General features: G+C 44.6%; 1 protein-coding gene across 1 annotated transcript in view; it reads left to right on the forward strand.

Annotated features, from left to right (window-relative positions):
• The window catches only part of SGPP2 (sphingosine-1-phosphate phosphatase 2), a 98631-nt gene that overhangs the window by 28045 nt on the left and 47861 nt on the right, over nucleotides 1-22725 (forward strand). Inside the window, exon 2 of the mRNA XM_024563983.4 lies at nucleotides 7296-7454. Within this exon, the coding sequence (XP_024419751.1) occupies nucleotides 7296-7454 (159 nt within the window). The remainder of the gene's footprint in view (nucleotides 1-7295; nucleotides 7455-22725) is intronic.

Below are 22725 nucleotides of genomic sequence, written 5' to 3' on the forward strand. Positions count from 1 at the left end.
TCCTCTAGCTCTTCCAAACGTCATGCTGATAAGTTAACATAAATGAATCAGAAACATCTGCCGCAAAAATCCCCCCGAACACACGAGGGCTTAACAATTAAGTGGAAGAGCGTTTGGCATAATGTGTTTCAGGTTTTAAGGGATCCAAATGTTTTGAAAAACAGTTAAGTTCTTAAGACATTTCGAGAATTTAAAGGGCAGCTGGTCCTCCCACCCCCTGTAAAAAGGGGAATAGTTATTTCTGCTCTTCCTGTTGACTCCTGTTGCTTGTAGTGTCCGTGGAGAAGGTCCTTCTAGCCAAGGCTCACGTCTGCATTTCTGCAAACCCGTGTCCCACCCCATCCCACACATTCCTAGATTTGCTTCCGAAGATACTGTGTGTTTCAGGCAGAGTTCTCCAAGTCATGGTAAAGCAGTGTTTTCTCCCATCAGAAGACCTGTTTCTAGGTACAAGTGAAGCGTCGTTGCCACCACGGATCACTGTTGCAATTTCAAGAATTTCACAATTTGTAGTTCTGGCTCCCCCTTCCTGATGGTGCCCGATAGGAGAGCTGGCTCTTGAGGAGAGATACCAGCTGTTCCGAGGATGAGCTGAAATCTGATGGACTGTCCAGAGGAAAGCAAAGCTGCCATGTGGAAAAGGCTACAACAAAATCAAATAAAAGCCACGCTGGGTTCTGTCCCCAGCAGCCTCCGTCTTATTCTTGAACACAGGCAGAGGGCCCCCGACCAACGCTAACTAGAAGATGAAAGTGATTAACATGAAGTTCCCTTTCAAGCTCTTGTACTCGAAGAATGTGTCCTTTTATTTTATTGACTTTCAGTCTTGCCATCCTGAAAGTTTAATCACCCCGGCACAGAGCAGACATCAGTGAGCTCACCCAGCCTGTAATTCTATCTGGACTTGAAGATAAAAGAAGAAACCCTTGCACAGTCTCGTTCCTCTGGTTTCCCCTTCAAGGGACACTTTCAGTCTCTCTTAGGCTTCCTAAGTGATCATTTAATTTTCTTTATAAGTTGAAAAGTCTTGATTTCCTAAACTTAAATTAAAAAAAAATAAGAGTAATTAAAAGTGAAGGGAGTATGCTGGCCAGTGGCTCGGTTGGTTGGAGCATTGCACTGTACACCAAAAAGTTGCAGGTTCGATTCCTGGTCAGGGCAAACACCTAGGTTGCAGGTTTGATCCCTGGTTGGGGTACATACGAGAGACAACCAATCAGTGTTTCTCTCTCTCTCTCTCTCTCCCCCCCTCTCCCTTCCTTCCTTTCTCTCTAAAATCAATAAACATATCCTTGAGTGAGGATTTTTTTAAAAAGTGATGGGCCCTGGCTGGTGTGGCTCAGTTTGTTGGGCGTCATCCCATGGGGCCAGGGGTCGCCTGTTCAGTTCCTGGTTGGGCACATGCCTGGGTTGCGAGAGGTCCCCAGCTGGGGTGTGTGCAATGGGTGGTGTGGTGATCAATTGATGTTTCTCTCGTACGTCAATGTCTCTCTCCCTCTCTGTCTTCCTCCCTTCCCTTCTCTCTAAAAATAAAAATAAAAATAAATAAGTAATGAGAGCATTAGTAAATAATCTTCCATCACTAATGTGTAGCAACAAATGAATGGTCTATATAAACATGGCCCCTAAGATTTGCCGTATTTGATTTTATAAAAAATGTTGGGCATTGCTTGGTTGGTACTTGGTGTGTTAACATGCTAGCAGGTGTCTTCTGTAACAGCTTGGAAAGAGTGTTTATTTCTCAAATGTTCCACCTCTGTCACGTGTGCCAAGGCCTCGTCTTTCAGAGAGAGGTAGCAGGACCGAAACCTCTACTGACTGTATTGAAAGAGGCGGCCAGTGCCTTGGATGTGACCTTCCCAATCTCCAGGCTCTAGGTTAGAGACTCTGCCTGACTGTATGCAGAGTGTGAGAGTCAGAGAGCAGGGCAATGTCGGATTTTAGTCCTGAACCCTATGCCTTTTGGGATATCCCCTCGACCACGGACAGTATTTTTTCTGGGGAGACCCCAGTCTCATAAAGGACTGTCAATCTGGAGGTCATCGGCTGATACCCCTTTACTCTCACAATCCCAGTACACGACGATGTTGTCTACCTTGAAAAATGACCCTGGGCAAGCATGTGACAATGTGACAGTCCTTGGAAGTTAAAGAGATGAATGTGCAGGTTGAATGTGTATTATTGCCGATGTAGCTAGCAATGACAATTTTTCAGGTTGGGTTAAAAAAAATAATACTTTAGAACTTCCAAAAGCCACCCATCTTAATAGGATACTCTCCGTTTTTATATTCTATTTTCAACAAAAGGCAAATTGCCGCCTGCATTTATTTTAGCAGAGGACATAAGGACAGAGGTTCCTGCCTGCAGAGTCAGAGGGCCTTGTTTCCAAGCCAGGACTCTGACAGGGATGCAAAAAGCCCTTTTTAAGAAATGAGGCTTGTTTTTCTGTACTGTGATGGTCTCTCAAGGCTAAGAATGATTTTTAAGGTCCGTGACTCCTAACTAATTTTGTATTTGTCACCCAAGAATTTATGCAAACCCTGGAGACGGCTTAGTGCCTTCTGCATCGTCAGCTGGTAGTTTGTTCCAGCTGCCATTTCAGCTCCTAGGTGGGCCCTTCCCTAGCTTAGTAGCTTCTGCGCTCAAGGTGCTTGTCTGGGCTCCCTTCCTGCGTTCAGACAATTGTAGGCTCCTGCATGGAACCCACTCACTGTTCCCTTCCTGTTTTCACCAGCGTTTTCACCTGTTGCTTTGATATCACATTACCTAACTCCCTTAAACTCCCATTGGGGCTTTCTCCAACTCTGACGATCAAATCTGAGAGCCTCACTTTTGTGTTTAAAGCCCTTCGCTGGGGAGTCCTTGACCCTTGCTCCTCAAAGCGCGGCCCATGGGCTGGAAAGTGGCAGCATATGCATCACCTGGGAACTCAGAACGATCAGCCCTGCCCCAGAGGAACTGCACCAAAATCGGCATTTTAACAGGATCCAGGTGATTCAAAGGCACATTAGAATCGAGAAGGAGTTTCTGGAAATCTTCACCGCTATGGTGGTCAGTCATGGCCAGTCATGGCCAGAAACATCTCTTGCTGAGATGTTTCTCTGCCAGGGTCCGAACTGAGTGCTTTGCGTACACTGCCAACAATATCTGCTTTAAGCTTCCCAACATCTCTGTGTGGTATGTACTAGTATTACTTACACTTTTGAAAGGGGAAACTGAGGCTCTGGGAGATTAAGGCATTGCTGAGATTATTCAGACAGTGAGTGGTGCACCAGCCTGGATTTGGTCTGAGGTCCCCACCACCGGGCACGGAGGTGCCTTCCTGCTGGCCCCTCCTGCTCTCCAGGTCAGTTCACCCCGTATTCACTGGCTTCTTCCTCTCCCGTCTCTAAAACTTCTCTAAAGCGAAGCTATTGTGAAAGGAACACTGCTGTTCGGTGCACTCTACAAAAGAGCTTTGGGTCTAACGATTATGTTTAAGTAAGACTGTGCACATGTGTGGTCAGACCTGTATCAGCGGATCTCCCTCAGCCCAAGAGAGTCCAACTGGAGAGAAATGCTTAGAGCGGCAGATGTCCTCCCAAACGTGAGCTCTCAGCTCTGTTGAGACACAGAAGTGTCTCAAACTTGACCTTTGGAGAAATACTTGTGTTTACAGCTCTCATCTAAACAAAGGGAGACAGTAATAAGACCTTGTGATGACTTTTGGTCCAGAGCTTATCAAAGACCTCAGGGTTGGTGTGCCTATAGCCTGTGTACTCAGGGCCAAAGGTCAATGCTAGGACTTTGGAAGGTGAGGTCTGGCAAAGGTCCATGGTTTCCAAGCCTGCTACTGAGCTGCTCTGAGGGGCTGTTCCAGAGCAGGGCCGGGGGGCTGGAGGTGGTCAGGCACGAAATAGGGATTCTCTGGGCACCCCCCACTTTCAACCAGTTAGTACAGACTTTCAGTCTTATTTTATATAATAGGCCTGCAGTGCCATTTTATTCAAGGGGACTTTTCCTGTTTTAAAAGTTTTTGTATATTAAAAAGCAACTGAACTCACACTACTCTGTCCTTTGCAGCTGAGGCCTCTGCAGTCCAGAAGGGCAAAGTGACTTCCCCAAGGTCATACACTGTTTTGGCTAAAAACGATTTCTTGTTTTGCTCCTTTGAAAACTCAAAAGTGGGGCCAGCTGCTGAGTCTGCTGGGCATTTGCTCCTCTGCTGTCTAGGTCAGCCCTTCGCATATCAGGGGCACCGACCTGACCAACTTTTCTTTGCATTTAGGACTCCTTGGTGTGTGCTTGGGGGAAAATCGAAACAAAGCAAAAACGCTGTTCAGGTGTTCAGAGCTGAGCCGAGCCAGGAAGTTATATATTCTCAGTGTTCTTTTCCTTCCCACACAGTGAGCCCGCGTGGCTCCCCCGCTCTCTGGATCCATTTGTGTACTGAAGGCAGCCTTGCAGAGAACACAGAATACTCCGGTAACAGCAAAACAGAGCAGCTCGTCTCTGGCCCACAGGCTAAGTTACTGAAAAGCCAGCGTTAGAAAAATGGACATTTGAGGAACTCGTGACCAAAAAGGCAGGATGAGATTGGGAGACTGCGGTCACACTCTCTCACCTGTGGAAACACTTCTGTTTTTTAACTTTCAGGAAAATAAGCCAATCAATAAAATAAACAAGTGAGACTATCCATGATATTTTGCAGTTAGTTAGAATGGATATGTGAGTAATTTCCAGCTTATCATCCCTTGTTTCCTCCAAACGTCTTCATTTGTGACAGATAATAGGCACACTAAGAAGCATTTGGTTGCTAAAAGTATCTCTCCACCCCTCAGTGTTCAGCGCCTTCCTGATCTTTAGTCTAAAAAGTTAGCTGCTAATCCCTGTCTCTGAAGGCTGGGCCCAGAGACGCTGCCCCACAGCCTGCCTGGGCCATGGGCCCCTTCCACGGTGCCGGTTTTACAGAAATGTGTCGGTAGGCTTCTGGGACTTGGTTTCTTTTCTCTCGGCTCTTTCTTTCTGCCATTCACCTTTCCTACCACTTCTCTTTCTCTCTCTAATTGCTCTCAATGGGACCAACACATACACTGGGCCTGAAATTCTTGTGATTTCCAAAAATATGTTCAAGTTATACACACTGAGATTTCCTACAAGGGAAACTTAGATTCTTGTTTGGAAAAAAAAAAAGAGAAATTACTTAATTGCTTTATTTAGGTACATAATAGCCCCCAAGAATTTGGAGGTAAATAATAGCCCTCAAGTTTAATCATAGGTATAGAGATGTTCTCTAAAAATTCCTGTAGGTGTCCTATCTGTATAGGCTGATATTTAAAATTTTACCTTTGCTGCTTCTGTTCCTGGAAGATTTAGAGAATATTTAGCTGCTCCCCCCACACCAAAAAAAAAAAAAAAAAAGAATTCCTGCGAGATGATAAGAAGCATGTCTAAATATATCACTTAGAAATACGGACACTAGAGCTGCTTGCTGTCATCCTTGACGGTCTTTTCGGTTACTTACTAGGATTAAGATCGTTGAGCACGGTCTTAGGTAAATCTCCAGGGTGGGAAGTGGTTGTTGCTGAGTGTTTACAATGTCAACAGCACTTGGGAACCATGAAATGACACAAGGGAAAGGTTTGACCCTTGTCAGAGTTTGGCTCAAGTTCTCCTTGTAAAGCTTCAATGCGGGACAGATTACCAGGGGCACCTGGGAGCTGGCAGGTTGAAGTGGTCTTCACACTAAAGGGGTGCTTTACAGTGTTTGCCTGACGGTCGGGCCTATTAGGTCGACCTGTATACAACAAAACTTGCAGAGATTAGTTTTCAGATCAGATAACAAAGACCGGAGTTTGTCACTTATTTATTCACAGCCCCTGGTCCTTATTTTGCAAATCTAATCCTAATATTATTTTGGCAGAGAAATGAAACTAGACGCTTCCTTATTTAATTCATTTTGTGCGTTATTATTTTTCCTGTTTAGGGTGGATCTATTGCCATTCCCTCTCATTTAGATTCACTTAAAAGTAAAGTCCATCCCAACAAGAGAAGAAACTGTGGCATGTGCTCACCCCTGACTAGTTACTTTCAACAGGTACCAAGCACTGCTTGGCTTGAGGCTGAATTCTTGAACTTTCGGTGACTGGCTGAGACAAATCCAGACAGATCCACCCCTGGAGCTGAGGGTAGTGTCAGCTTCCCCCTGAGTCACAGGGCTCTGTGGGGGGAGGCAGAGATGCTGGAATAAAATCAGGAACCTTTTAGAGAGGAGAGAGAAAGGAATGCATGCTTGGTAGGCAGCCAACAGTGTCAAGTACAGTTATATTCTTGCAATTTCCAAGGTCATCTTTTTTTTTATTCCTTAAGTATAACATACTCTTGGCCTTTTTCAAGGCCTCAAAGTGTTGGACCTTTAAAAATCTGTTGCCCCAAATTATTGTACGCTTTGACTCCCACCGGAAAAAAGCTCCTTGAACCCCGATGTCATGCTTGACTCATCTGAGTTTTCTTGGCACCCAGCACAGGTTCAGGGCCATCGCAGGCACACAGTGTGTTCAGAATAAATACATATACCTTGTTCTCGAATTCCCCCAGGATTCAAGGACCTCAGAATTTTTATAAAACAAACAAAACAAAATCCAGATCTACAAGGGTCTTGACAAGTTGCCCCAGTGGTAGGGCTGCCCTCCCCCACCCCAATTTTTCACCCATCACGAATATACCATAACTTAAAGGCATTTACGATATTTTGAATAGATTGCTTATTTCTGTTTTAACCCCCTTAAGTCATTTTTTTTTTCCCCTGCCTTTTCCTACTCCAGCATAAGAGGGGAAGAGGATAGAAAGTGGGAGTGCATGTTAGCAGGCCCCGTGTGTATTAGCTGCTTTTCTTGCACCATCGCTGTGTTGGGTTGGCCTTCTTAGTCCCACTTAAAAAGTAAACTAAAAACGTTCATTGGCAGCTGATTTTTCTTAAGTCTTTCTAGTAGTTATCCATGGCTGCTGTGACTTATTACCTCCTGTATACCCAGGAAAAAAGGTTTTGGCTCTTTTGTGTGTGTCTTCCTGACATTTCTGTCTCAGATGTTACTTCGTTAACTTTTTGAAGAACGAACATTTTCTGTGACTGAAGAAACTGCGTCGATAGATGTTCAACAACTGCGTACACGAATGCAATCATACCGTAATGACATAGTGGGCAGGGAGGCGGCGCCTTGGCAACTGAGGCACGAGTTTCAGAGAGTGGTTTCAAAATTTGCCGGGTAGTAATATGTTCAGCGAACTCACAGTCTTCTAACCTTTTGTTTCTTCAGGCTTATGTACAGAAGTACATTGTGAAGAATTATTTCTACTATTACCTATTCAGATTTTCGGCTGCTTTGGGTCAAGAAGTGTTCTACATCACATTTCTTCCGTTCACTCACTGGAATATTGACCCTTATTTATCCAGAAGACTGATCATCATATGGGTGGTAAGTATTACCAGTACTCACGGATCACTGGTACTTCTACAACAACTACCTGCTTTGGTGTTCAAGTGCTTTGCACATATGTTCCTTTTTTAATCACGTAGCGTTGAATTTTTGCCTGGTTTACTTTGGGAAAATACCAGGAAGAATTAAAACACTATGAACACAACTCGTTCTGTCTGCAAAGCCAGACAAAGCTGTGGATTCCTTGTACTTTGGTGTCCACCTCCCCGGGGGTGAATAAAACTAGAAGAAGGGAAAAGTGATGGGCAGAGAAGACAGGGCCTTTTTGAGAACCCATAAAGTGCATCCTGAGAGGCCCATTTTCGTAAAATTGGATCAAAAGTTGAAACTAGAAGCTGTCGACTAATAACTCCAAGCGGTATTAAGCGAACTCTATAAACATCAGAGAGACAGAAACTTATAAAGGAGGGAGGGCACCTGCCTGAGGGCACGGCTAGTGAAGTATGGGCAGCTGGCTTGGAAACAAAAACCCAGTCACAATTCCAGCTGGTGAGGCAAAACCCCTCTCTGAGGTTTTACTCAGGACTCTATTGTTTAATTTGCAGAACCAAATTAGTTCTTTTATTATTATTATTACTGGGGAGGTGGTGGATGTTGGCAAGGCAGCAAGGCCGGTTGCCAGTGAACAGGCTTTGGGATCCGAAAGGCTTGGGTTCAAGGGCAGCTCAGCTGCTGCCCTTGTCTGGGTGCCCTTGCCCTCAGCCTTACCTATCTCGTCAGGAAAATGGTGTTAATAATGCACATCTCCCAGCTTCTTCATGAAGAGGAACAGTGTGCACAGGGCTCGGGGCCTGGCCAGTGAGAGGACTGTTCACGGGGCTACTTGAGACCATGGCAATTGACAGTGAATAGTCCGTGAAGGCAAAGGGGTCTCAAAGAGCAACACATTCTAAGGTCAAAGATGGCTTAGCTGGAAGAGGGAGATTCAGGGACAAGGATGACAGCGTGACCGGTTTCCTCACTCAAGATTCTGCAGTATAAAGGGAGGTGCCGACATGCTCCGTTGTGTGGGAAGCAGTCGGGGTTCTTGTGCGGCTCTACTCTGAGAAGTGGTTCGATCACAAGCATATGACTGCCCCGCCCTGCCCTGGGCTTCGTATTTTCCATTTGTAGAGCAAGTTAGAGTGGCCTTCATCAGGAGCCATAAACTCAGATGTCCCCAAAGGCAAGGAGAGAAGTGAAACAGTGAAGTCCTGGGGAGAGAGAGGCAGCGAGGGTGGGGAGTATCGGGGAGCATCACAGTGTGAGCACCTGGGGCACTGGGGATCGGCTGTCCCTCTGCGCCTCCTGTGACTGCCATGAGGAGAAATGGGCCAGAGTTGCCAGATCCATTTTCACGTGCAATCTCCCACTTTTTAGATGCAGGCTTATATTTTAAAAACATTATATGCCAACGGAACACGGAATCCTTGAAGTCCAAACATATGAGGCCTGGGTTGAAGCCTCTAGCCTAAAGGACCACTGAGGTCCCTAGGGCTTACCATTAGGATTATTTGGCTCCAAATTCTTCCTGTTTTCTCCTTTTCTCCCTAAAACTACAACCCACTCTTTTCTTTCCCCACCCCTGTCTCCTGGCCAGCTCTCTTCTGAAAGCTAGCTTCTGTCTAGAAGTACAGTCCATCCCGGCTGTAGCTCGGTGGGTTGAGTGCTGGCCTGGGAACTGAAGAGCTGCTTCCCGGTCAGGGTACAGGCCGGGATTCCCGGCTGGGTCCCCAGTTGGGGGTGTGCGAGAGGCAACCCATCCATGTATCTTTTGCACATTGCTGTTTCTCTCGCTCTTTTTCCCTCCCTTCCGTTCTCTCTAAACATAATTAAATAAAATCTTTAGAAAAAGTAAAAGTATGGTCCTTTCAGATAGAATATGCATGTTGCACAAGGTGAATGTTAGGCCAGTTGTCCCCCGCCCTATCTGAACCCCTGCAGAGTGGGGCTGTGACTGGGGAGTCGGGGTGGGGGAGGGAGCGTTCCTTCTGTTTTTAAGATCTGACAGTGCTTGAAAGACCCACCTTGCCTGAGTTTTCGGAGATACTAAAAAAAAAAATTCAACTGTCATGGTGGTTGAGTGGAGCAAATGATATTAATTACTTACAATAACCTGAGAATATATTGTAATGTATATGGTCTTCTCAAGGCTAATTATCTCTCACACCCCCAGGGTGGGAAGATTTCCTGGGGGAGGGATGGTGGGAGACGGTGGTCAGAGGGCTCTCTGATTATCTTTATTGGTTGTTATTTTCCGCTTTGGAGTCCTCATTTCAAAGTGGGCAAAGGATTTCCTGTTGGAGATAGAATTACCAGCCTTTTGTCAGAGAGGGAGCCAATAAAATCTTTGCGGGAGAAAGGAAAGCACAATCTTTGATTATGCAGTTTGTCCTGAGCTCTGGCGGCTTGTGACTTGTTTTTAAAAATGGGTGCACGGCCAGGTCCACAAAGCACCCAGACTGAGAGTTACCTGTTCTGTAACTCTCATGTTCTGTGTGGTCAGCTGTGTCTGTAAGGCACTGTGTGTGGTCTTGGTGGTTCCTGGTGGAGAGAAGGGAGGCCAGGAACCTCCCTGGGTGGGTGAGGTGTGGGAGACAGATATTCGGAGAGAGGGAGGGAGGGGAAGGGGAGGAAAAGGAGGAAGAGAGAGGGATGTTGAGAAAGGTTGAGAGGTAGGAAGGGAGGGAGCTCTGCACTACACAGATAATGAGAGATGCTTAGCTTGGCTCCAGTGTTGAAGGACGAAGGGAAGGGAAGGGAAGGGAAATTCCTGGTGGTTTGGGGGGTTGGAAGGGAAGGAGGGGTGGAGCAGGATGAGGCTCTTCTCAGCTTTACGGAGAGGCAGCCTCTGTCATGGAAGGGCTATCGCTGAATTAATGACTGCCTCCTCCAGGGGTGAGGATTAAGAAATGTTAATCACCTAAGGGGCAGAGCTTGAAGTCTTGTCACTTTGAACATCTAATCACACCCAACAGCCTTTGGAAGGCAGCTGCATTCAGGAGCTCCAGACCTCCTGTCAAATTTTTTAATTAATTTTACAGTTGTCTTTGGATGAAGTCCCAACAGGTTTTATTGCTTTTACAAATCACTTGTTAACTTCAGGGTGACTCACAGGTCTGAAATAGCTTAGCAGAACTTAGGTCTTCTAACTGCTTTAAGGTCACAATCACAATTGTTCCACCCTCCGTGGTACATCGTTTCTGGCTTTTATTGGCCTCCATTTCATTATGGCTTTTTCTCATTACCGTATTTGATCTTCATAACAGTCAATGTCATTTTCATCATCTTTTAGATCGGGATAGTAATACTTCAAATGCTAATAAGCCATGTCATATGTTGCATTTCACTGTAATAGTGCATTTTATATCTCATTTTATCCTGCCAGCAATCCTGATCCGTGGTTATTGCCGGCCCATTTTACAGATCAGAAAACCGACATGTAGAAAGGTTAAATAACTTGTCCAGGATCACATTGGATTAGGTAATGTGGCTTCTATGCCAGAGAGAGAGGAAGGGCTACCATCTCTGTTTCTTAGAACAGCTACACGATATGAAAAGCATTCACTGTCAGTTTTTTTAAAAGAGATGTTAAAGCTGAAGCTTTAAGCATTAAAATGTTTTGCCTAATATTCTCTTCTATTGCTTTTCTGCTGTGGCTGGCCAGATTACATTATCAATTTCATTCTACATAAATGTCTTTTATATACCTTTCTTGGCAGTCAAAGGTATTTTATCCCAGAAAATAAGCCTTTGTTAAGTGAACTGAAAGATATCAACTCAAGCCATTATTTCTGTCATCTATCACTTATCAAAGTTTCTGATGTGTCATTGGTTGGATTCAGCAGAATCTTTGACTTTGGGACAGAAAAGGTGATGAATGGGTTATTTAATGAGATGCTCATAAAAAGATATTGTAGATAGTGCTTCAGAAAGAGCCACGGTCCAACCAAGCGACGAGCTGATCGCTTGACTTCCATTTGCAGTATGGTGACAGCCCCACCAAAAATTAAAACAGAGGTTTTAAAATGCTGGTGCTGGATCTTACAAAGGTTAGGGGCAAGTTCATGGGAACTGCATGGTGTTCAGCTTTAGAGCATGAAGCAAAATTCACTTTTGGCTACATAAGCTTATTTCCCACTTTGTAAAATAGCAATGCAAATATTGTTGACACAATTGATTCTTGGAAGACTCATTTTCTCTGTCCTTATGACATTTTACTTGTTTATATTCTGCCTCTTTTTACAGATATTTCATGGCATTCAAGATGAGATATACAAAAAAAAGGGAAAAGTAGATAAAATCAAAATTAGGAGGAATGCAGATAGGAGAGGAGATTAAGGTCTAAAGTTAAATGGAGCTTGTTGATTCTAAGTTGAGCCATGAATTTCTTTGAACTTTGCCTCCACCAAACCAAAATGAAATTTCATTTCTCCAGAGCATTTGAGGTCTTGCTTCCCAGCATATGTGTCAGTTTGGCTCAAATAAACTCTTATAAAACTTCTCAAGGAAAAAAAAAAAAGAACGATCCATTGGGAAATAATAGGCTTATTTCTAAGAGAGGAAACATTTTCCTGCCACACAGGATTGATAAACACATTATGTCCAGTGATTCATATGCGAAATTATTTTCCTCGATACATTGCTTGGTTTTAGTGCCCCCATCACCTATGCGAGAGTACTCGTTTTGACTGTTCCTCATGAGCTTTGTGTCTGGTCAATATATTTTTTTAAGATTTTATTTTTTTATTTTTAGCAGTAGGGGAAGGGAGGGAGGAAGAGAGCTCACCCTGACCAGGACTGAACCCGCAACATAGGCATGTGCTCTGACCAGAATCGAAGCAGCGACCTTCCGCTTTGTGGAATGACGCTTAACCCACTGAGCCACACCGGTCAGGGCGTGGTCATTTTTAATCATTGTTAATTTAAACAGTGAAAAATGGTATCTCAGTTCATTTTCCTTTCATATATTTTTAGTGATGACAACATTTTTCAGAATTTTATTAGCCATTTGTACTAACTCTTCTATGAATTGTAAGTCTGTCTTTCATGTATTTTTAGAAGGAGCTTTGATATTTTAATAGATTTTCACCAGCTGCTAACATAAAATGACATTGAACTATTGATTTTTCATAGCTCAGAGGCCACATGTCTTTATATATAAGATTTGAGAAGTTCAGGACTTTGAGAAATGGTATTTCATTGTACGCTACATCAGCAGTGACCTAAGAAAATCACTTAGAGTGGAATTTTAATGCTTTTATACTGTGTGTTCACTTGAGTTTAGTCACAGACCTCACCACTCCCTGTTGTCTGACCCTTTGTGACCTCCCTGGTTCTTTTAAGGCATTTGAATTTGGGACTCCTGTCTTCAGGCATTTAATCTTCTTGGCCTGCTGTTTTCCTTACAGTAAAATATTGGGTTGGCCAAAAAGTTTGTTTATTTTTTTCCATATGATGGCTCTAGTAGCGCTTAGTTGCCTTTAACTTCATTTGAAACAATTTTGTTAGATTGTATTGTGACAACTGTCATCTCAGCATACATTTGAAAAAAACTTATCAAAATCAGTGAATTTTTGTGCAGCCATTTTAATACCAAAGATGGAAGAAGACATGCAACAGTTTCAGCGTACTCTGCTTTATTATTTCAAGAAGCGTACAAATGTGACGAAATGCAAAAGATTTGTGTAGTGTATGGAGAAGGAGCTCTAACTGATCAAACATGTCAAAAGCAATTTGTGAAGTTTCTTGGTGCTATTGACATTTTGGCCAAATAAGTCTTTTCTGTGGGGCTGTCTTGTGCATTGAAAGGTGTTTAGCAGCACCCTTGGCCTCTACCCACTAGAAGCCGATAGTAGGAGGTAGCCAACATACTCAAAATATCCAAATCAATAAAGTTATTGGTGAAAATGAAAAATGTGTCTTTTATTTTAAATAAAAAACCTAAATGGACTATTTGGCCAACCCAATAGCTTACTCAGGGATGACCAGCCCTTAGAAAACCTGATATGCCAGCTGAACTCCAATAACGTTAAAATTTGTCTTTGAGTTTTTCCTTGCCTTTTTGCCATTCGTAAAAGAATGTTTTTGCCTAACATCCAAAGATAGGTTCCTAACCTATGTGTGATTATTTTAAAATAATTATCATATCCAAATTGTTCCCTATAGTTTCTCTGATTGTGTTGAAGGCCCTGGTTGCTCCTGAAAGTTTCCAGGCAAGTTTGATTTCTCTTCTAAGAATGCATAACTTTTTGGAAAGATTTTATTTATTTATTTTTAGAGAGAGGGGAACAGAATAGGAAAGAGAGGGAAAGAAGCATTGACCAGTTGCTTCTTGTATGCGCCCCAACCCCACAACCCAGACATGTGCCCTGATTGGGAATCAACCAGCAACCCTTTGCTTCACAAAATGACATCCAACCAACTGAGCCGCACCAGTCAGGGCTAACAACTCATAGCTGTTGATGATATTCCTGATTGGAAGCAAGGAGTGTATATGGGAGGGAGGTCTGCTTCCACCTCCAGCAGCAGCTTCAAGGTTTGGTTAGACACTCGTGGTCCTGGAATACCATGAGAGGAACACCAGGCTGATGTTTATTGGCAGGGTTCTTTGGTTTCCAGAAACCGGGACCATTCCAACCAGCTCCAGAAAGTGCGGGGTTTGTTGTAAGATTCCGAGGAAATCCATAAAAACCAGACCCACACAGGAACTGATGCCAGTAAACAGCTGTCTGCTACAGTTAAGCTGTCATTCCACGTATCTGCGTCTTTACCTCCTGTTGCCAGCTGGTAACTCTCCAACCATCTTTTAGTTCAGATTCTCAAGACAGTCTGACCCGGCTCGCTGTGTGGCGTGACTCCATCCATCGCTGGCCGGTGTGTGCCGTGGCTGTACTTGGTCCAAACAGCTGTGCCAGGGATGAGGATAGACAATTAATTAGGGCTCAGAGCTGTGGATGAGGATGGAATGTCAAGAGATTTGGACTATAACTCTAGCGGTGGAATCTTGCTCAAGGTTCTTTAGGATTCTGGCCTGGAGTGTCTGTAGCTTTAAAATGAAAGGGACCAGCTACAGCATCCTTGGAGGCTTGTAATGTGGTCATGAGCCTTCTTTACACACTCACTATGTGACACTTGAAGGAGGTCCATCCATGACATGGAGTAAGAAGAAAAAGAGCAAAATTTGGGCAGAGTAACATTAGAGAAAGGCGGAGGAACATTGTTTCTTTTGCAGACTGAGTGCTAACATGGCTTTACTTATTTTGTGTTGTGTTGTGAATCCCCTTGGTATCTGATAGTACATTGGAATTGTATATCAAACCCATCGCTCAATAATGTTCGGTCATTTGCTGTGTTGTATCCAACACGATTGGAGGAACGCTTTAAAAGAAAATGCTTAATTGCTTTATGAATATAATTTGCATTTGTTTTTTTACACAATCAAACCCCTGGCGATAACAAAGCCATAAGAGAATATTCCTCTTGGCCAGTCCTTCTGCTCCGATTCTTCCACGTCAAATAACTGCTGTTGGGGAGCTGGAGCTGAACATGATGGATTTCACATCTCTCACCTTCTGATTGTTGAAAGCTAGCTAGCTGATACCTGCGGTACAGAGCAGGCCTAAAACTCACATTTAAATGGCACCTACTGTCTAGATAGCTTCTATCTGCAGCAGAGTCTCTGGTCTTATTTTATAAACCAGTTTTATAAATTGGTTCAGAGGCGAACTTTGGGATAACACGTCAAAATGCAGTGGCATCTCTGGATGTGGACTGGCTGCCATCTGTCACAGGGAGTCTGAGACACTGGGTGAGGGAAGAGAGGAAGACAGCCTGCCCCATCCCTATAATTCACAACCCCCAGACTGGGGTCAATTTTAGTGCCAAAAGATGACTTGAAATGTGATTATCTCCTAATCCTCTGTTTAAACCACTACCACCGTTCACTTCAAAAGATTGCCCTGCTTGTTAAATTGGTTCTTGCTTGAGATTAATGAGTCTTGAAAAGTCTTCAACAATGGCCAGATTGTAACCCTTGCTGACTTGCATTGAATGGAACAGAATTAGGCGTCAGAGATTCTGCCCAGTGCCTCTGAAGTAGAATCTTGTAATTTAGCCTTAGTTAAATATTAAGTAAATGTCTCTAGGGGGTTTATTATGCAAACTGTATTGGTTTTGAAGCACAATAAGGAAATCTTTTGATTTTAGTGTAGTTTCCTTTTTTAAAAAAGCCCTTTTAACTGGGCTCCTGTGGTGGAATAGACAGATTTGGATCTCTGATTATCACCATGATTACCTGAAAAATGATTCCCTACCCTCTCGTGTTTGATGAGGACGGGGGAAAGTGCCCCATGCTTCCCTGATCTCCTGCCCTCCCCCCACACCCCCCCTTTAGCTACTGTTCCTGCTCCCAGCCCCCTAAGACTGCAGTGGTGGTTTTTGGTCTGTTTTGGGTTGTGTTTTGTCTTGGTTGGGCAGAATTGAAATCCTCCCAGATAGAGACCAGCACCCCCCCCCCCAACACCCAAGCATCTCTTCTAAATGCTTTCACTTAATTTATCTCTTAGAGGTGTGATTAAAGATTAGCTGGGTATGAAATTGTTTGAAATACCAGGGGCCTGGGGGCTGGATGTCTTTAAGGACAAAATTAGATCTGCTAAAATGATGCAAAAAACCTAAAACGCTTCATACAGTGAGTCCTTCTCCTTTTCCTTTGTCTGCGGTGTAGCTTTGAACGTCCTATTAAGCAACACAAGTCACATTTGCCAGGTCACATCCAGACCCGAAACCAAGGAGCTCCTGGCAGGGCAGAGCACAGGGCGTTCAGTTTCTCTCTGAATTCAGCTGGAGTGGGCTGGGATGAGAGGCTGAGGCTGCTCTCCACCCACTGCCTTCAGGCAAACCAGTCCCTAGGGGTCCTCACCAGGCACCTCTGGACTGGACTGTGTCCCAGATTCTCTCCCATTCATTTGTGAAACAAAAGGAAAGAGAATGAGCCGAACAATAGGCCATGGGGACCTTTCTTTCAGATGAAATTTTCAAATAAAAATGTAACTCTATTTTTTTCTTTAAACCAATCAATTCCTTTTGCAGCCCAGGCTGCATTCTTGACCGGATGTGGTTCTCACAGCAGCTGCCTGCTGAGCCTCCTCTACAAGTCAGGTGCTTTATAGATAAGAACCCCATTTCACAGATGAGAAAACTGAAACCCATCGATTGAAGTGGCTTACCCAAGGGGACATGTCCAGTGAGTAGAACAGGTAGTATTCCCACCTGGGTCTATCTCCCACCACCATCCGTATTTCCACTGCACCACCTGTCCTCAAATAGCTGAACCCTACTCTCCCTTCCCTCACCCCCCATTCAATTTTTCAGAAATGTACTCGGGCCTCCTTGGGTGGAAAGGCCCCACACACCATCACAGTCCCATTTGCGAGTGTCCTATATATACATGGTCATAAGTCACAGATTTCCCAGATTTTTTTGCCTCCCAGTGCTCTGTGCTGTGGTCTTTGGGCGGACCCCTTCCCACCCCCCTGCCATTTATCAGACCGAGTGCCCCAGGTTTTTTACACTTCCCATCATGGGACTTGGGAGGGCAGAGAGGGCCCAGGGGGTCTTTGCCTCAGGCCTGGAGGACTGAATGGAAGGCTGCCTGCTGATGTGCTCAGCACTGGGCCAGTGCCTGGGCCCACTGCACATACGACGTCCTGGTCCTGTAGTGTCCCATTAGAAGGTAGGGATTTGCCCCAAAGGGGACTGTCCTTGCCTGAGGGAACAAAACCCTCTGGGGAAGGCTGTGTTTTCTTGTCAGTATTCCTGTCCTTCCCAGGCTGCTCGCCCCTGGGTACCCTCATCTGCCCCTCCTTCAGTGGTCCTTTGCAGGGGAGGTGGGGCGGGGGGGTGGGGGGGTTGCGGATGAGGAGCCTTCATTCCTCAGTTGCTCTCTGGTAGCCTCAGAGTCCCAATACTAGGAAGTGGCCCCTGTGCTGGGACCAGGAAGGAAAGGCTCTTATCAGTTAAGTGCTCTACTGCTTTACAGTGGGACAGGCCACACTTTATTTTGGCCTCTGGAATGTTCTGGAAGCTGGAGAGTTACTGGACAACCTGGTATTATTATCTGTCCTCTTCCCTCTTCTTTTTTCAGTGCAGCCCGGGGCTACCCCACAGGTGCCTTTGGTAGCCTCTACATTTACCTGGTGCAGATCATAGTGTTTGCCTGTTCAGAGGACACTGCCGCCAGACGCCAGCCTTGACTGTTCCGTTCCTTCCAGGCCCAGCTGCCACCAGACACCAGCCTGGCCCTCTTGCCCTGGTGGCCTCAGTGGGCCTGCACGGTGACCCAGAGGCACTACATTTGCCTCAGGGAAGTTGGGCCTCAGCCATTTTAAAGATTAAACTGGGAAACTGAGGCTTCCTGGCCTGACTCTGACCCCAGGGCCTCCCTCCGGGACCTCTGGCCTCCCCCAGCCATCCTGGCCGCTACAGTGTCCGAGGCCCAACCTTGGCCCCAGCATTCCCCTTGCTCAGCTGAGTCCAGCCCTTGGGCTCTGACTGTGCCCCCTGTATTGAATATTTAATTCTCAGAGAGCTGCAGTACCACTGCTTAGGAATAAGTAACACTGTAAAATTCATAAACGGAGGCCCATGGGGCTGTGTCTGCCCAGTGTGACTGTTTCTCAGATGGGGGCAGCCTCTGTGCCAGCTTTCAAGATGACGCGAGCTCACAGTGCAGCCACAGCCAGCACGTGCTGATTCCCCACTATGTGCTGGACACAGGCTGTGGGCTTTAGAAACGCCACGGAGTGAAGCGCTGTTGTGACTCTCCTTTTACAGGTGAGGAAACATCAGGAGGCCAGCCAGGCTGCTGTAGCCAGCAGGGGGCAGAGCCAGGATCTGAACCCATGGCTCCTATTTTAGAACCCTGGCTGCGAACCACTGCGTTCTGCACTACCCTTTTCCCTTAATGAAGTGTAATCCAGCTTTATTATATGTTAAATGTGCTCAATGAATTTTAGTTTTCATTTTACTAGTTGCACATTAATTTTTTTTAAATGAAAAAATAAGAAAAAGTTTCCTAAACCTATCACATTTATTGGTTGAGAGTAATTTAAAAAAGGAGAATGGGATGGAGATAACTTTGAATCTTTAACCTAAAAGAATCATTGAATCAAAGGATGGTTTATTCCCTTTAAGAATTAGGAGACGTGGCTTCCAATCCAAGTACAAATTGCTCCACCTCCGTTTCTTTTACACAGCCCGGTGTTTTAGTCATCAGATCCAATAAGAAGCCTTTGGGGGGACCGTGGCCAGTCTGGGATGGCTCAGAGCGTGCTGGCTGTTACAGGGGTGTGATGGATTGCAGTCCGGAGTTTACTAATAACCAGCCAGATAACATTGATCTCTGGGCCTCAGTTTGACCGTCTGTGAAATGTTGAGTTGAACAAAATACCTGCAGGACCCCTCTTACTTTGAAAGTTTTACAATTATAAAAAATATTGATGGTGGTGCACCTGTTAGGATATTCAGTCTGTTTTAATGGTATCGTCTGGCTTCAGGAATGCCTCTGGCCCTATCACATGTCCCTGGGCTGACACCCACTACATGCCTTCGCTGAGCTGGCTCCTACCAGGTTTCTTGGGGCCTCCAAGAGGAGTGATAGTTAGTGATTCTCTGTGAAAGGGGTCTGTAGGGAGATAGTTGAACCCACCCAGGGTCTGAGTCACTAGGAAGCACTGGTAAGCCAAGGGACAAAGGGCCTCGGTGGGGTTCAGGGCTCTCCTAGTGCAGGCACAGAGTAATCACAAAGCCCACAGGTCTTGCTCTGAGTTCTGAGTGTGTACACGCTTATAAATTCCCTGTTTGCATAGCATGTGTCCATATTTAACTAGAAAGAGATGTTATGTTTTTATCCCTCTCAAAATTAAATTTCTTCTGGCATTCGCAGGCACTGAAGCCAGAAGGGAAAAAAATGTTTTGTTTAATTTGAAAATGTTTTTTAAATACATAGCAATTTGACTCTAGGGCCTGGGAAACAACATTCTGAAGGTTTTCCCAAAAACTCTAACTTGGAAATTAGCAAGTTGTGAGCAGCAGGAAGCTTGCTCCCTTTTAAACTAACGCTGGAAAACACATAAAGGCTAAATGAGTGAAATAAGACAGCTGATTTCTCTGGTTAGACCATCACAGAAGGCTCAGTCAAAGGAGGAAGATCACTTCTGGATTGAACTCACTCCACCATCGAGGGCACACCTGTATTAGGACTGCCAGTGGGACGAAGCCCACCCCGGCCTGACCACACCCCCACGAGGGCTTCTTAAACTCGGGCTACGTGCATTCTCCAGTGTTTGTCTACATAACTGGGGAAGACATTTAGCTAGAAAGAGTGGACACGGGGAGGGACTGAAAGTCTCCATTTTTCGCGAGCCAGCAGAGACCACAACATGGCTGTTTAATTAGAGCGCATTAAAAAATAAGGAAAGGTGGAGCCTCGTTCACTTGGGTAAGCATCCCAAATAAGCTTTTGCCTGTTGGGGGCTGAGTTCAGAAATTTAAACCTAAATTTGTACTGTAGGAAGCTTTTAGAATGTACAACACTACGTTTTGTGCTAAAAAAAAGAAAAAGAAAAAGAAAAAAAAGCTGCTAATCTACAAAGAGTGTTTCACCATTTGCCCTAGGGAACAATCAAGAGGGTGCATCTCTTACCCTGAAAGGACTAAAGCATTAACATTCTGTCAAGTCTTGAGTTTCAGGAAACCAGGTGCCTATTTTTAAAATGTTAGAGCTCCCTAAAAGGATAGTTAAGGGTGTGCTAATCTGTTATTTCGGTCTCTTAAGGATGCTAATTTTGCACAAACTTATACATCCCTGAGGAATATGTTTTAAGGTAAATCTTTGAGCAGATATGAAGTCACCCAGAGCCGTTTTAGAGTGCCCCTCTGAAGATGAGACTATAAAGAGCCGTGCATGGCATGGGCTCTGGCTCAGGAAATACGCTTGGTAAGTAGAGCAGAGGTTTTGTGATGGAAATTCTCCTAGAAAACCCTAGGAGAGTAGGTGCCCAAATAAAAATACAGGCAATGTTAAATATCCTTTCAGGTCCTCTGGACAATTTTTACCTCAAATTCTGAGGTAATACGCATTTAAACACTAAATGTTGACACGAGTGAGAAGACACGCATAGTGATCTCTGAAGGTGTCTCCTAACACATCTGAATCTTCTGTTGCTGCAAATACATCGAGCTTAGGTCTTCACTGTGTTTTGTTTGGGGATCTTGGAGCCATGAACATAATTCATTATTATTACTACTAACACCTTGTTCCTAAACTACGTCTAGATGCACCATAGCACAGCCTGAAAAAAAGTAAAAAAAGATTAAAGTGCTCTTGCCTTGTTTTTTTGGTTTTTTTTTTTTTTTTACCATTTTTAATTATATTCTATTGATCATACTATTACAGTTGTCCCCATTGTCCCCCTTTTCCCCCCTCCACCCAGCACCCCCACTCCCTCAGGTAGTGCCCACACAATTTGTTCCTGTCCATGGCTCATGTATCATTTCTTTGGCTGCTCCATTTCCTACACTGTACTTTACACCCCCACGGCTATTCTGTAACTACCTATTTGTACTTCTCAATCCCCTCACCTCTTCACCCATTCCCACACCCCCCCCTCCCATCTGGCAACCATCAAAATGGTCTCCATACCCATGGTTCTGTCTCTGTTCTTGTTTGCTTAGTTTTGTTTTTTAGATTCAATTGTTAATAATATGTATTTTTGCCATTATATTGTTTATAGTCTTAATCTTCTTTTTCTTAAATAAGTCCCTTTAGCATTTCATATAATAATGGTTTGGTGATGATGAACTCCTTTAGTTTCTTCTTATCTGGGAAGCTCTTTACCTGCCCTTCAATTCTAAATGATAGCTTTGCTGAGTAGAACAATCTTGGCCATAGGTTCTTGCTTTTCATGACTTTGAATATTTCTTGCCAATCCCTTCTAGCCTGCAGATTTCCTTTTGAGAAATCAGCCAACAGCCTTAAGGGAACTCCCCTGAAGGCAACTAGCTGTTTTTCTCTTGTTACATTTAAGACTCTCTCTTTATCTTTTAACCTTTGACATTTTAACTATGATGTGTCTTGGAGTGGGCCTCTTTGTATCCATCTTGTTTGGGACTCTCTGTGCTTCCTTGACTTGCATGTCTATTTCCTTCACCAAATTAGGGAAGTTATTTTTCGTTATTTTTTCCAGTAGATCTCCAATGTCTTGCTGTTTCTCTTCTCATTCTGGCACCCCTAAGATGCAAATTTGGAATGCTGGAAGTTGTCCCAGAGGCTGCTTACACTATCCTCATTTTCTTGGATTCTTTTTTCTTGCTGTTCTGATTGGTTGTTTTTGCTTCCATATGTTCCATATCATTGCTTTGATTGTCAGCTTCATCTGTTCTACTGTTGATTCCCTGTAAATTGTTTTTTATTTCCATTAGTATATCCTTCATTTCTGCCTGTGTCTTTTTTATGCTGTTGAGGTCCTCACTAAGTTCCTTGAGCATCCTTATAACCAGTGTTTTGAATTCTGCATCTGATAGATTCCTTATCTCCTTTTGGTTTAGTTTTTTTTCTGGAGTTTTGATCTGTTCTTTCATTTGAGCCATGTTTCTTTGTCTCCTCACTTTGGCAGCCTCCCTGTGTTTTTTTCTATGTATTCGGTAGAGCTGCTTTGACTTCATCTCTTGGTAGTGTGGCCTAATGTAGGGGGTGTCCTGTAGGGTCCAGTGGCACAGCCTCCCCTACCACCAAAGCTGGGTACTTGAGGTGAGCCTTCTGTGTGGGATGAGTGTACCCTCCTCTTGTAGTTGAGACTTGATCACTGTTGGCAAATCAATGGGAGGGATTTACCCAGGCAAGTCAGCTTCAAGGACTGACTGTAACCACTGACCACAGATCAGCTGTGCAGGCACGGGGTGGTGGTGCTCCAACATGCACTGTAGCTGTCCACTGGGTGTGCAGGCCCTGGGGTTTCCTAGGTGGTACAGGCCAAGGTCAGCCCCCACCTGTGATTTGCTTGGGGCCACCCTGCCCGAGCTATAAAGTCACCTGAGGTGGCTACTGCTTGTGCTGGGCTTGGAGATTCCCAGGTGAAGTCAAGCTGTGAATCTGGGCTGGTTGCTGCTAGTGCCAGACCTGCAGCCATTTAACAAGAGCTACAGGGTCTGGGGACTACTGAGACTGGCTGTTGCTTATTTGAGAGGATTTAGGAAGTTGTGAAGCATG

This window comes from Desmodus rotundus, chromosome 2, assembly GCF_022682495.2.
Source record: "Desmodus rotundus isolate HL8 chromosome 2, HLdesRot8A.1, whole genome shotgun sequence".
NCBI lineage: Eukaryota > Metazoa > Chordata > Mammalia > Chiroptera > Phyllostomidae > Desmodus > Desmodus rotundus.